Raw genomic sequence first — 12264 nt, 5'->3', positions numbered from 1 at the left:
AAATTTTTTCTTTTTTTTCCCATTTTTTTTTATTGTGTCTATATGAGGAGATGGGTGTTAACTAGACTTATTATGGTAGTCGTTTCACAATATATGTACGTCAAACCTTTATGCTGTACACCTGGGACTCATACAGTGATGTATGTCAATTATATCTCAATAGAACTGGAAATAAATAAGTCATGGTGATGTAATGTACAGCATGGTGACTACAGTTAATTTTTTTAAAAAGTGACAGGAATTCCCAGGGACCAGGGACCCCACCTGCTCTGCCCCTGGAGTGATCACAGTCTAGAGGACGGAGAATCACCTGTGTGGAGCCTCTCCGGGTTCTTGTTCACCCAGTTGGGAACAGCAAGCCCACAGTAGATGGAGAAGCCAAAGATGAAGAGGTTTCTGGACGAGTTCATGTCCACGTACTGCAGGAGAGAGGCCCCCACGGCAGAGCCGGAATGATCAGTACCTGTATTGCACGTCAATCAAACACCCTCCCAACCCCCCCACCCCCCCACCACTTGAGACTGGAGGGGGAAGTTGGACTCAGAGGGCACACGTTCTTAGCCAAGTCCCGACTCCCACTTGACCCTGGGAGCTGAGTGGTCTGGATAATCCAATTCAAACTGATGCAATTTTGTTTTTCAGAAATTTGGATGCTTCTGGTTATTTCTTTCTCCCATTTGGGGCCAGTGCGGTTTCTGGGACTGAGGATTCCCTTCCCCTCCTCCCTTGTCCCCATGCTGTTCCATTCATCTCCATCCCCATGGGCTCCTTTCAGGAGATGCAATGCTGCTGCTTTCCTAAGGGTGCCTTGCCTCACCTGAAGATTGGAAATCCCCACGGCAGTGATGACCCCAAACATCACCAGGAACATGCCTCCGATCACAGGGGTTGGGATGGTGGCAAACGCAGCCCCGATCTTCCCAAATACGCCCATCAGGAGCAGCACGCAGCCCGCAGCGACAATCACCATCCTGCTCCCTACCTGTAGCACTCAGGGAGATGGGGGAGAGATGAGGAGCTCAGCAGCAGCTAGGCCACACACCCTGGAGGCCTCTGCCCTGCTCCTGGGGCATCACAAACAATGGCTCCAGGGGACCCACAGGAGCAGCATCGACTGACCCAGAAATGGCCCCCCTCTACTCCCACATGGTGCTGGCGAAAGGATGAAGGTGTGACCTTGGGTCCCAGCCTCTGCCCTCACCTCTCCTCTCTGCTGCTCTCATACATGTCTTCAAGTCCTGACTCCAATGCTCCTTCTCTAGGCAGACTTTATAGTGAGGCAAGAAGTCTCTCTTGGGAGGGAGTGGCCCAATGCTTAAGAATGGGGTTTGAGAGCCAATCCCAACTCTGCCTCCAACTAGCTATATGGCTTCACGCAAGTTACCTAACCTCTCAAAATGTCAGCCTCCAAATTTACCAGGTGGGATTAATAATACTTACTTCACAATCTCATTTTAGGAGGCCAGCATTACCTTGATACCAAAGCCAGATAAGGACAGAAAAGAAAAGAAAGTACAGTTGACCCTTGAACAATGAGTTTGAACTGTGTGGGTTCACTTATATGCAGATTTTTTTCAACAGTAAATACTGTAGTACTAAACAATCCATGATAGGTTGAATCTGTGAATGTGGAACCACAGATATGATGGAACCATGGGTATGGAGGGACCACGTGTATAGAGGTCCAACTATAAGTTATACATGGATTTTCGACTGCAAGGAGGGTTGGTGCCCCTAACCCCACCCCACTCCCCATATTGTTCAAGGGTCAACTGTACAGACCAATATCCCTGATGAATATAGATGCAAAAACTATCAACAAAATGTTAGCAAACCAAATTTAACAGTACATTAAAAGGATCATACACCGTGATCAAGTGGGACTTATCCCTGGGATGCAAGGATGTCTCAACATGTGCAAATCAATAAATGTGATACACCACATTAATAGAATGAAAGATAAAAACATACGGTCATCTCAATACACACAGAAAAAGCATTGGACAAAATCCAACATCCTTTCAGGATAAAAAAAACTTTCAACAAATTAAATATAGAAGGAATGCACCTCAATACAATAAAGGCCATATACAAAAAGCCCACAACTAACATCATACTCAATGCTGAAAGGTTGCAAGCTTTTCTTCTAAGATCAGAAACAAGACAAGGGTGACAACTCTCACCACTCCTATTCAACATATTACTGGAAGTCATAGCCATAGCAATCAGGTAAGATAAAGAAATAAAAGGTATCCAAATCAGAAAGGGAGAAGTAAAATTATCTTTATTTGCAGATGATATGATCTTATATATAGAAAATCCTAAAGACTCTACCAAGAAATTGTTACAACTAATCAATGAATTCAGTAAAGTTGCAGGATACAAAATCAACATACAGAAATCAGCTGCATTTTTCTACACTAACAATAAAACATCTGAAAAAGAAATAAAACAATCCCATTCACAATAGCATCAAAGACAATGAAGTACTTAAGAATGAATCTAACCAAGGAGGTGAAAAATATGAGACTCTGATGAAAGAAACTGAGGAAGACACAAATAAATGGAAAGGTATCCCATGTCATGACTGGAAGAATTAATATTGTTAAAATGTCCATACTACCCAAAACCATCTACAGATTCAATGCAATCCCTGTCAAAATTCCAATGGCATTTTTCACAGAAGTAGAAAAAAAAAACCTAAAATGCTTATGTAACCACAAAAGACATCAAATAGCCAAAGCAATCCTGAAAAAGAAAAATAGAAAAAAAGCTGGAGGCATCACATGTCCTGATTTCAAACTATACTGCAAAACTATAGTAATCAAAACACTATGGTACTGGGCTTCCTTGGTGGCACAGTGGTTGAGAATCTGCCTGCTAATGCAGGGGACACGGGTTTGAGCCCTGGTCTGGGAAGATCCCACATGCTGTGGAGCAACTAGGCCCGTGAGCCACAATTACTGAGCCTGCGCGTCTGGAGCCTGTGCTCCGCAATAAGAGAGGCCGTGATAGTGAGAGGCCTGCGCACCGCGATGAAGAGTGGCCCCCGCTTGCCACAACTAGAGAAAGCCCTTGCACAGAAACAAAGACCCAACACAGCCAAAAATAAATAAATAACTAAATAAAAACATCTGATTGTCTTTAAAAAAAAAAAAAAAAAACCATGGTACTGGCATAAAAATAGGCACATAGACCAATGGAACAGAATTGAGAGCCCACAAATAAACCCATGCATATATGGTCAACTAATACTTGACAAGGGAGCCATGAAAACTTAATGTGGAAAGGATAGTATCTTCAATAAATAGTGTTGGGAAAACTGGACAACCACATGCGGAAAACTGAAAATGAACAACTATCTTAACACCGCTCACAAAATTTAACTAAAAATGGATTAAATACTTAAATGTAAAACTGGAAACCGCAAAACTCCTAGAAGAAAACACAGGGAAGCTTCTTGACATTGGTCTTGGCAATGATTTTTTTAGGATATGACACCAAAAGCACAAGCAAAAAAAGTGAAAATCAGGGACTTCCCTGGTGAACCAGTGGGTAAGACTCTGTGCTCCCAGTGCAGGGGGCCTGGGTTCAATCCCTGGTCAGGGAGCTAGATCCCGCAGGCATGCTGTAACTAAGAGTTCACATGCTGCAACTAAGAAGTCCGCACACTGCAACAAAGATCCCGCGTGCCGCAACTAAGACACAGCTCAGACAAAAATAAATAAATAAATAAATATAAATTTTTTTTTTTTAAAAAGTGAAAATCCAAAAGTGGGACTACATTAAACTAAAAAGCTTTTGCACAGCAAAAGAAACAATCAACAAAATGAAAAAGCGACCTATTAAATGGGAGAAAATATTTGCAAACTGTATATTGGATAAGGGTTTAATATCTAAAGTATATAAAGAACTCATACAATTCAATAACAACAACAACAACAAACAATTTTAAAATGGGCAGAGGAACTGAATAGACATTTTTTTCCGAAGAAGACATACAAATGGCCAACAGGTACATGAAAAGATGCTCAACATCACTAATCATCAGAGAAACACAAATCAAAACCACAATGAGATATCACCTCACACCTGTTAGAATGGCTATCATCAAAAAGACACAAGGTAACAAGTGCTGACAAGCATGTGGAGAAATGGGAATCCTGTGCACTGCTGGTGGGAATGTAAATTGGTGCAGCCACTATGAAAAATGGTATGGAGAGTCCTCAAAAAGTTAAAAATAGAACTACCATATGATCCAGCAATTCCACTTCTGGGATTATCCAAAGAAAATGAAAACACTAACTCAAAAGAATATATGCACCCCCCCCACCATGTTCATTGCACCATTATTTACAATAGCCAACGTATGGAAACAATCTAAGTGTCTGTCAACAGACGAATGGATAAAGAAGATGTGGTATATACAATGAAATATTATTAAGCCATAAAAAAGAATGAAATCTTGCCATTTGTGACAACACGGATGGACCTTGAGGGCATTACATTAAGTGAAATAAGTCAAACCGAGAAAAACAAATACTGTATGATATCATTTACATGTGGACTCTAAAAAAGCTAAACTGGTAGAAGTAAAGAGTAGAATGGTGGTTACCAGGGGCTGCTGGGTGGGGGAAATGGGGAGATGTTCATCAAAGAGTACAAGCTTTCAGTTAGAAGATGAATACGTTCTGGGGACCTAATGCACACCATGGTGATTATAGTTAACAAAAATGTATACTTCAAAGTTACTAAGATAGTAGATCTTAAATGTTCTCACCACAAAAATGAAATGGTAATTATGTAATGTGATAGAGGTGTTAGCTAATGGTGGTAATCATATTGCAGTATATAAGTGTATCAAATAAACACATTGTACACCTAAACTTACAAAATGTTATATGCCAAGTGTATCTCAATAAACATAGGGGAGGGAATTGATGTGCCTGGGGCACAGTGACGCAGGGTGAGAGACAGGAGATGGGGTGGAAAGCAAGGAAAGGACTCTGTCATGAAGTGCTTTAAGGGCCATGGAAAGGAGTTACAATAAATTCCAAAGACAAGGCATAAACAAAACGTAGTATATACATGCAATGGAATATTATTCAGTCTTAAAAAGGAAATAAATTCTGACACCTGCACAACATGGATGAACCTTGGATATTAAGTGAAATAAGCCACCCACAAAAAGACAGATACTGTATGAGTCCACTTATATAAGGTACCTAGAGCAGTCAAATTCATACAGACAGAAAGTAGAATGGTGGTTGCTAGGGGCTGGGAGAGGGGGGAATAAGGAGTTGTTCAATTGGTACAGATTTCAGTTTTGCAACAGAAAAGAGTTCTGAAGATTGGTTGCACAACAATTTGGATGTACTTAACTCTACTGAACTATACATTTAGAAATGGTTAAGAGGCTAAATTTATGTTACGTGTATTTTACTACAATTAAAAATAATGAATCCAAAGACAAAGGAGACTCAGTAGAGTTGTTGTTAAGCAGGGTAGTGACATGATGTGATTTACATTTCAAAAAGTTCCCTCTAGGAACCCTCCTACACTGTTGGTGGGAATGTAAATTGGTGCAGCCACTATGGAAAACAGTATGGAGGTTTCTCAAAAAACTGAAAATAGAATTGACATACGATCCAGCAATCCCACTCCTAGGCATATATCTGGACAAAACTCTAATTTGAAAAGATACATGCACCCCTATGTTCACAGCAGCACTATTCACAATAGCCAAGATATGGAAACAACCTAAATGTCCATTAACAGATGAATGGATAAAGATGTGGTGCATATATACAATGGAATATTACTCAGCCATTAAAAAGGGTAACGCTATTTGCAACAACATGGATGGACCTAGAGATTATCATACTAAGTGAAGTAAGTCAACAGAGAAAGACAAATTCCCTATGATATCACTTATATGTGGAATCTAAAATAGGACACAAATGAACTTATCTACAAAAAAGAAACAGACACACAGACATAGAGAACAGACTTGTGGTTGCCAAGGGGGAGCAGGTGTGGGGGAGGGATGGATTGGGAGTTTGGGATTAGCAGATGCAAACGGTTATATATAGAATGGATAAACAACAAGGTCCTACTGTATAACACAGGGAACTATATTCAACATCCTGTGGTAAACCATAATGGAAAAGAATATGAAAAATGTTATATAAAACTGAATCACTTTGCTGTATAGCAGAAATTAGCACAACATTGTAAACCAACTATGCTTCAATAAAGTTTTTTAAAAAGTTCCCTCTATAAGTCACTTCATTATTATTAATTGATACATTTTCTCAATTAGGACAAATTAGATTTTCTCAACAAGCAATTATCATGGATTATGTGTAAACTATGATTCCTCCTTCATCTATCCGGAGGTTCATTAAGATACAGAACAGAGACAAGGCTCCTCCCCATGGCATTATACAGCATTAACTGGTCCAAAATCAAGGACCAGTTGTGCTAGAGTCACTACTAATTGCTATTACCTGGTTTGCATAGGGTTTCTCAAGCAGCTAGGAGTTTGGGAATGCTAAAGAAGTATGTTTCACCCGCTTAGAGCAGCTATTAGATCTGGAAATAAAAAGTCTCTACAAAGGTTAAAAAAAACCCACTCTGCTGTGAAGATTATGGGCTCTGGTCCACATCCCATCCCAGTGCCAGGCACACACAGCTGTCACACGCTGGACAGTAATGATTGTTGTGCTAGTCAAGGGTTGTATCTGGGGTTTGAGTGACAGTTACCAGTGAGACAAAAATGACCTCTGACCTGGAAGCATTCAGCCTCATCCTCAAAAGTTAGAGTTGTGCTGCAAATGTCTGAATATCCCATCATGAGTCTATTATCAATGAATGTGCTTAGGTAGTTCTTGAACCTCTTCTCATGCATTTGTTTCTACTCCCAGTCCTTAGAAGATACTCTAGTGTAGTTTCAGTTTTGCAAGATGAAAAAGTTCTGGAGATCTGTTGCACAGCAATGTGAATACACTGAATACTACTGAACTGTACACAAAAATAATTAAGATGGTAGATTTTATATGTCTTTTACCACAATTTAAACATTTTTTTAAGATACTCCAATGTCAACAACTTGAAGTGCATTAATGCAGCAATAAAGCAGCAGATTCTGCCTTTGCTTATTTTTCTTTCCAGTTTAAGAGCTAATTTATTTAACTTTCTTCATTAGAAGACAAGTGATAGGAATTAACCACATCAGAATAACTTTTTTTTGTTTACAACCCTAGCAATGAACTGTGGGAACAAAGACATGAATCTAAGCACAATAGACCAACTTGTCAGGTTCAACCAATACCCTTTGGATATGCTAACGGTCTCATAAAGATGGCAGGTCATCCCCAATCCTACTACCACAGAATTTATCATGCAGCCCTGGGCGTCTTTTGGTCTCAGGATTCACATCTGGGCTAGGAGCCATGACACCCTAGAGAAGTGATGGGAGATCTTTGGCCTTCAGCCTGATTTCTCCCAACTGACCAGGAGAGAACCAAGAATAGGTCAGAGCCCATGAATGCAGATGCAACACGGGGCCACAAGGGGGAGGTATGAGTCCAGACCAGAGTTAATCGGTCTCCTGCTGGATTTATACCGTTTGGTGTCTATGTATCTTTTCTTGCCTGCTCTTTCCCTCTCCTGTAAAGGGTCTTAATTTAGAAATGATACATCAAAAATATTTTTTGTTCTGTTTATTGAATATAATTTTCTGGTCTGCATGAGATATCTTCCTTTCAGCAAGAAAAATATTTGCTGCTTTATACTTACATAGCCCATTCCCACATTTCTGTGTGGGTCAGTGGCCCTCACGTGGAAAAATGTTCCTCTCACTTGCACTAAAGGTCTTGAAACTTTGGGAAAATGTCAAAGAGTCCACAGTGTCCAAGCACATAGAACTTGCCATAGGGCTGGGTGCTGGCTCTGCTGTTTGCTCACAGATTTTAGCTCTCACTACGGGCCAGAGGCCATGCAGGGTACAGAGGTAGATAGGTCCAAGGGAGCTATCAGGAAATACAGGGTGGGGATGTGGGTGGAGGAAAGTGAGTATTTTCCAAAGCTCACTTCACTTGTGCTGGGAAACACTGTACCTATGCACTGAAGCGTACAGGAAAGCAACATCGTAATAATATTCTTTTCAAAGTCACCTTAGAAAGCACCATCTTGGGGACTTCCCTGGTGGCGCAGTGGTTAAGAATCCACCTGCCAATGCAGGGGACACGAGTTCCATCCCTGGTCTGGGAAGATCCCACATGCCACGGAGCAACTAAGCCCGTGTGCCACAACTACTGAGCCTGCACTCTAGAGCCCGTGAGCCACAACTACCGAAGCCTGCATGCCTAGAGCCCGTGCTCCGCAAGGAGAAGCCACCGCAATGAGAAGCCCGCGCACCGCAACGAAGAGTAGCCCCCGCTCGCCGCAACTAGAGAAAGCCCACGCACAGCAACGAAGACCCAATGCAGCCAAAAAAAATAATAAGAAGAAGAAAGCACCATCTTGAAGAATTCTTGCTGACCTTATGGGGCTTTCCTGTGGAAAATGGAGCCTGGAAGAGATTTTAAGCAGGGACTAATTTAATTGGGTTCTAGAAAGATCCTTGGGCGGCCGTGTGGTAGCTAGATTAGAGATGGGCAAGATCCTGGGAAGAGACAGTTAGGGATACTGCCATGTCCAGGTGGGAGATGATAAAGCTGTGATACTGGGAATGGAGACAAGAGGACAGGAGGGCAGCACGCATGTTGAAAAAATAAAATCCACTGTGAGAAGCGCACAACAGAGAGAAGTTAAGGATGACTGGGTGAATTCACTAAGACAAGGTTTACGGGAGGAGAAGTAAGGATGAGGGCATGGACTGAGCATAATAGAGGCCATTCTGAGTGTGAGGTACCCTTGCGACATTCACATGGAGGTGACCACAACCAAGAAGGTCAAGTATAGTAAGCAAAATAAAGGCTCCTCAAAGATGTCCATGCCCAAACCTGTGAATATGTTACCTTAATGGCAAAAGGACTTTGCAGTGTGATTAAGTTAAGGATTTTGAGATGGACAGAGTAGCCTGAGTTATCCAGGTGGGCCCAACCTAATTACATGCATCCTTATAAGCAGGTAATCTTTCCCAGCTGTGGTCAAAGGGAGACGTGACTAAGGAAGAAAGGTCAGAGAGATGCCATGTTGCTGGCTTTAAAGATGGAGGAAAGGGGCCATAGCCAAGGAATGTGGGCAGCCCCTAGATGATGGAAAAAACAAGGAAATGGATTCTCCCCTGGAACCTCCAGAAAGGAACACGGCCCTGCCAATACCTTTACTGCAGCCCTGTGAGACCCGCGCTGGAGTTCTGACTTCCAGATCAGTAAAATAATACATCTGGGTTGTTGGAAGCCATCAAGTTTGTGATAATTTGTTGCAGCAACAGTAAGAGGCTAAGACACTGATGACAGATTCAGGTACCTAGCCTGCCCGCCCACCACCCCACCCCCGTAGCCACTGTCAGCAGCCTTACCCTGGTGATGCCCAGCGCGCCGACATTCTCGCTGTAGGAGGTGGTGCCGTTCCCCGTACCCCAGGCCCCGGCCAGCAGGCAGCCCAGGCCCTCGATGCCGATGCCTCGGTTGATGGCGTGCTTCGGAGGGGGTGGTGCCCCCACCAGGCGGGCACAGGCATAATAATCGCCTACTGACTCCACCATTGAGGAGATCACCCCCGCGATGATCCCAAAGACCCCAGCCAGGCTGATGGTGGGGAGGCCCCACTGCCCTGAAAATGCAGAGCAGAGGGAAAATTCATCTGGAAGATAACAGACTGCTGGACCCCAAATAATTCCCTTGCCAGGGTTCTCTGGAAGGCTTTAAAGACCAGGCAACACGTCTTCCAACCCAACAACTGTCCTGAAGCTGTGTCTCAGACTCCTGCCCTCCCATGCCTCCCTGAGGATGGGTCAGAGGCCCTGACCTTGAGGTCACAGTGCACAAAAAGAACCAGAAACCGGGCCTCTTTCCAGGAAGGCCTTGAAGCCTTTTGAAGGCCTCCAGGATTCTTACTCAGGGAGGTCCCGGCTCCCCAGTCCATGAGGCCAGGACCTCCTCACCCCCCCCAGCTGGAGCGTGGTTATTCTCACACCCTGAGCCAAGAACTGCAGGGAAGGGAGATGCCCTTGACCAGCAACCCAGAAATGTTCTAATTCAGTCCCAAGCCTCCCTTGCGTGGGATCCACCAGTTCCATGAGGAGACCCAAAGGTTGGCTAAGAGGTCAGGATCCCTCTGTGCTTTCCCCATCCCCAGTTGATGGGGCCTGAGCAATGTGGAGGAGGGGACGAGGCATGCGGGCCAGGAAGGATGTAGGGCTGGGAGAGGGAACCTTTGGTCCACCACCCCCAAAGGGCTCTTAGGACCACCCAAGGGTCTCCTTCCTCTCTTAGGGGTCTCATATGGACTCCGCGGGGCCTGTCCCTCCTTGCCAGATCCCTTGGAGGAGATCCCGCCCCGGCGCTACTCATTTCCCCCTCTGGTGCCTGAGCCTCATGGGCAGTCCTGGGAAGCATATGCCCCAGGCAAGATGGGCCCCGGAGTGGGCGTCTCGTTACCTGGGTAAGGGAAGCGAAACCACGGAGCCTGGCTCAGGACGTCGCCCTTGGTGTCTGTGCGGGCCAGGTACCCGTAGGCTGCAGGCGCCGAGGGGAGGGCGTTGGTGACTGTGAGCACGAAGCACAGCAGCCAGGAGATGCAGAGCGCCAGCAACACCTGCCGGACGGAGGCGCCCTTCACACTGGGCCCCACCCCTGCGCCTGCCCACACCTCCCAGCGAGGGTGGGCGAAGGAGGGAGTCGGGAAAGCTCTATGAGATGAGGAAGTGTTGGGTTACAAACCCCTCCAGTGACAACAGGAATCCGCTGTGTCAGTGGATAATGAACACATTACAGGAATAGAGAAACTAAACTGTGGGGAGACCTTGTGTCAAGTAGAGGCAGAAATGTCTAGGAAAGTGGACAGAGCCTGGGTCAGAAGGATTGCAGTCTGACTCCCTTTCTATTGCTTGCTGGTCACATGACCCTGGATCAAATTCCCTGAGCCTCAGTGTCCTCATTTGTACAATGGAATTACAACCATTGCTCTGCAGAGCCTGAGGCAGGATTTCTTAAAGTGGGGTCCTCAGATATACTGACTTTTAATCTCTGATGGTAGAACCCCAGACATCGGCATTTTTAGCAATGTCCCCAGGTGATTCTTACGCATACTGAACTTTTGAACCACTGGCCTACAGGGTTGCTGAGGGATCAATGAGATCATTATGTGGAAGTATCTTTTTATAACGCAGAATGTATATCACAGATAAATTGAACCTGAAAACACATTTGTGTGGTTGGCAATGGCACCTACTTGACAGAGTGGAGCAAATTCAACAGAGAAGGCTCTGAAAAAGGAGACACCATCACCGTCAGCAGGATCTGAATTATCCAGGAGCCGATGAGAAAGAAACTGATCTAAGCAACTTAGCCCTTAGTTTTGCACCTTTAGCGGTGAGCCTGGCTGTCTCCCCCAGTGCCATGCTATGAGGACGGCCCAGGGACACGAGAAGACTGTCCCACAGTGGTGCCCAGGGCGGCAACCTGGGCCGAGTTCTCTACTCCTGGGGGAGAAGCAATGAGGGAAGATCTGGGACGGCATTACACCAAGGCTCCCACCACCCGCGGGGCAATTAAGGGAGGCTGAGGGGGAGAGGCCGCTGCAGGTGGAGAGCGTTTGACTTGGGGGCCATCGGGGAGAGCAAGAGGCTGCCCCTCACTCTCCAGGTGAGTCAGCTAAGAATGACAGAGGGTGGGGGGGCGCTTCTTACAGGGAAGACCTGAAACAGGTAGAACTTAGAGGTGTGACACTTCTTCTCTCGTCCGTAAACAGGCACAGGCACCGCGATGTTTTTCAGGTACTGAGAAAACAGCACGATGAGGAAGATGGTCCTGAAACAGAAACAAACCACACCCGACCTGGCGAACTAGGGCTCGTCATGAGCGAGGGTCCGGGAAGGCGTGCCACCACGTGTCTCCGGGACTATGGGGCAGTGGCTGTGCTGGGAGGGTCCCCATCTAGGCCCTGCTCTGCAGTGTAGGCAGCACCCTGCCAGTTCTGAAAAGGTGGGCGGGCCCCTTTCAGAGGCTGCTGGTGGCTGAAGAGGAACAGTGGGCAGGGGCCTGAGCAATAAGCATGGCAGCTGCACAGATCCAGACTGAAGCCAGTGAGGCC

At 45.1% G+C, this 12264-nt stretch overlaps 1 protein-coding gene across 4 annotated transcripts in view; it reads right to left on the bottom strand.

Moving 5' to 3' along the window:
- LOC132371776 (solute carrier family 23 member 1-like) overlaps window positions 1–12264 on the bottom strand; it is a 58474-nt gene that overhangs the window by 17140 nt on the left and 29070 nt on the right. For 3 of the 4 annotated variants that reach the window (XR_009504967.1, XM_059933312.1, XM_059933313.1), the window contains exons 6-10: window positions 11861–11981; window positions 10611–10767; window positions 9530–9783; window positions 818–982; window positions 311–419 (exon numbers count right to left, since the gene is read on the bottom strand). Coding sequence is in view for 3 of the 4 variants with exons in the window: in XM_059933312.1 (XP_059789295.1) it covers window positions 311–419; window positions 818–982; window positions 9530–9783; window positions 10611–10767; window positions 11861–11981 (806 nt within the window). In the remaining variant the exon portion in view is untranslated. The remainder of the gene's footprint in view (window positions 1–310; window positions 420–817; window positions 983–9529; window positions 9784–10610; window positions 10768–11860; window positions 11982–12264) is intronic. The other variant, XM_059933314.1, reaches the window with a different exon arrangement.

Source organism: Balaenoptera ricei, chromosome 9 (assembly GCF_028023285.1).
Source record: "Balaenoptera ricei isolate mBalRic1 chromosome 9, mBalRic1.hap2, whole genome shotgun sequence".
Lineage (NCBI taxonomy): Eukaryota > Metazoa > Chordata > Mammalia > Artiodactyla > Balaenopteridae > Balaenoptera > Balaenoptera ricei.
Note: the sequence above shows the minus strand (reverse complement) of the source record. Positions and strands in the feature narration are given on the sequence as shown.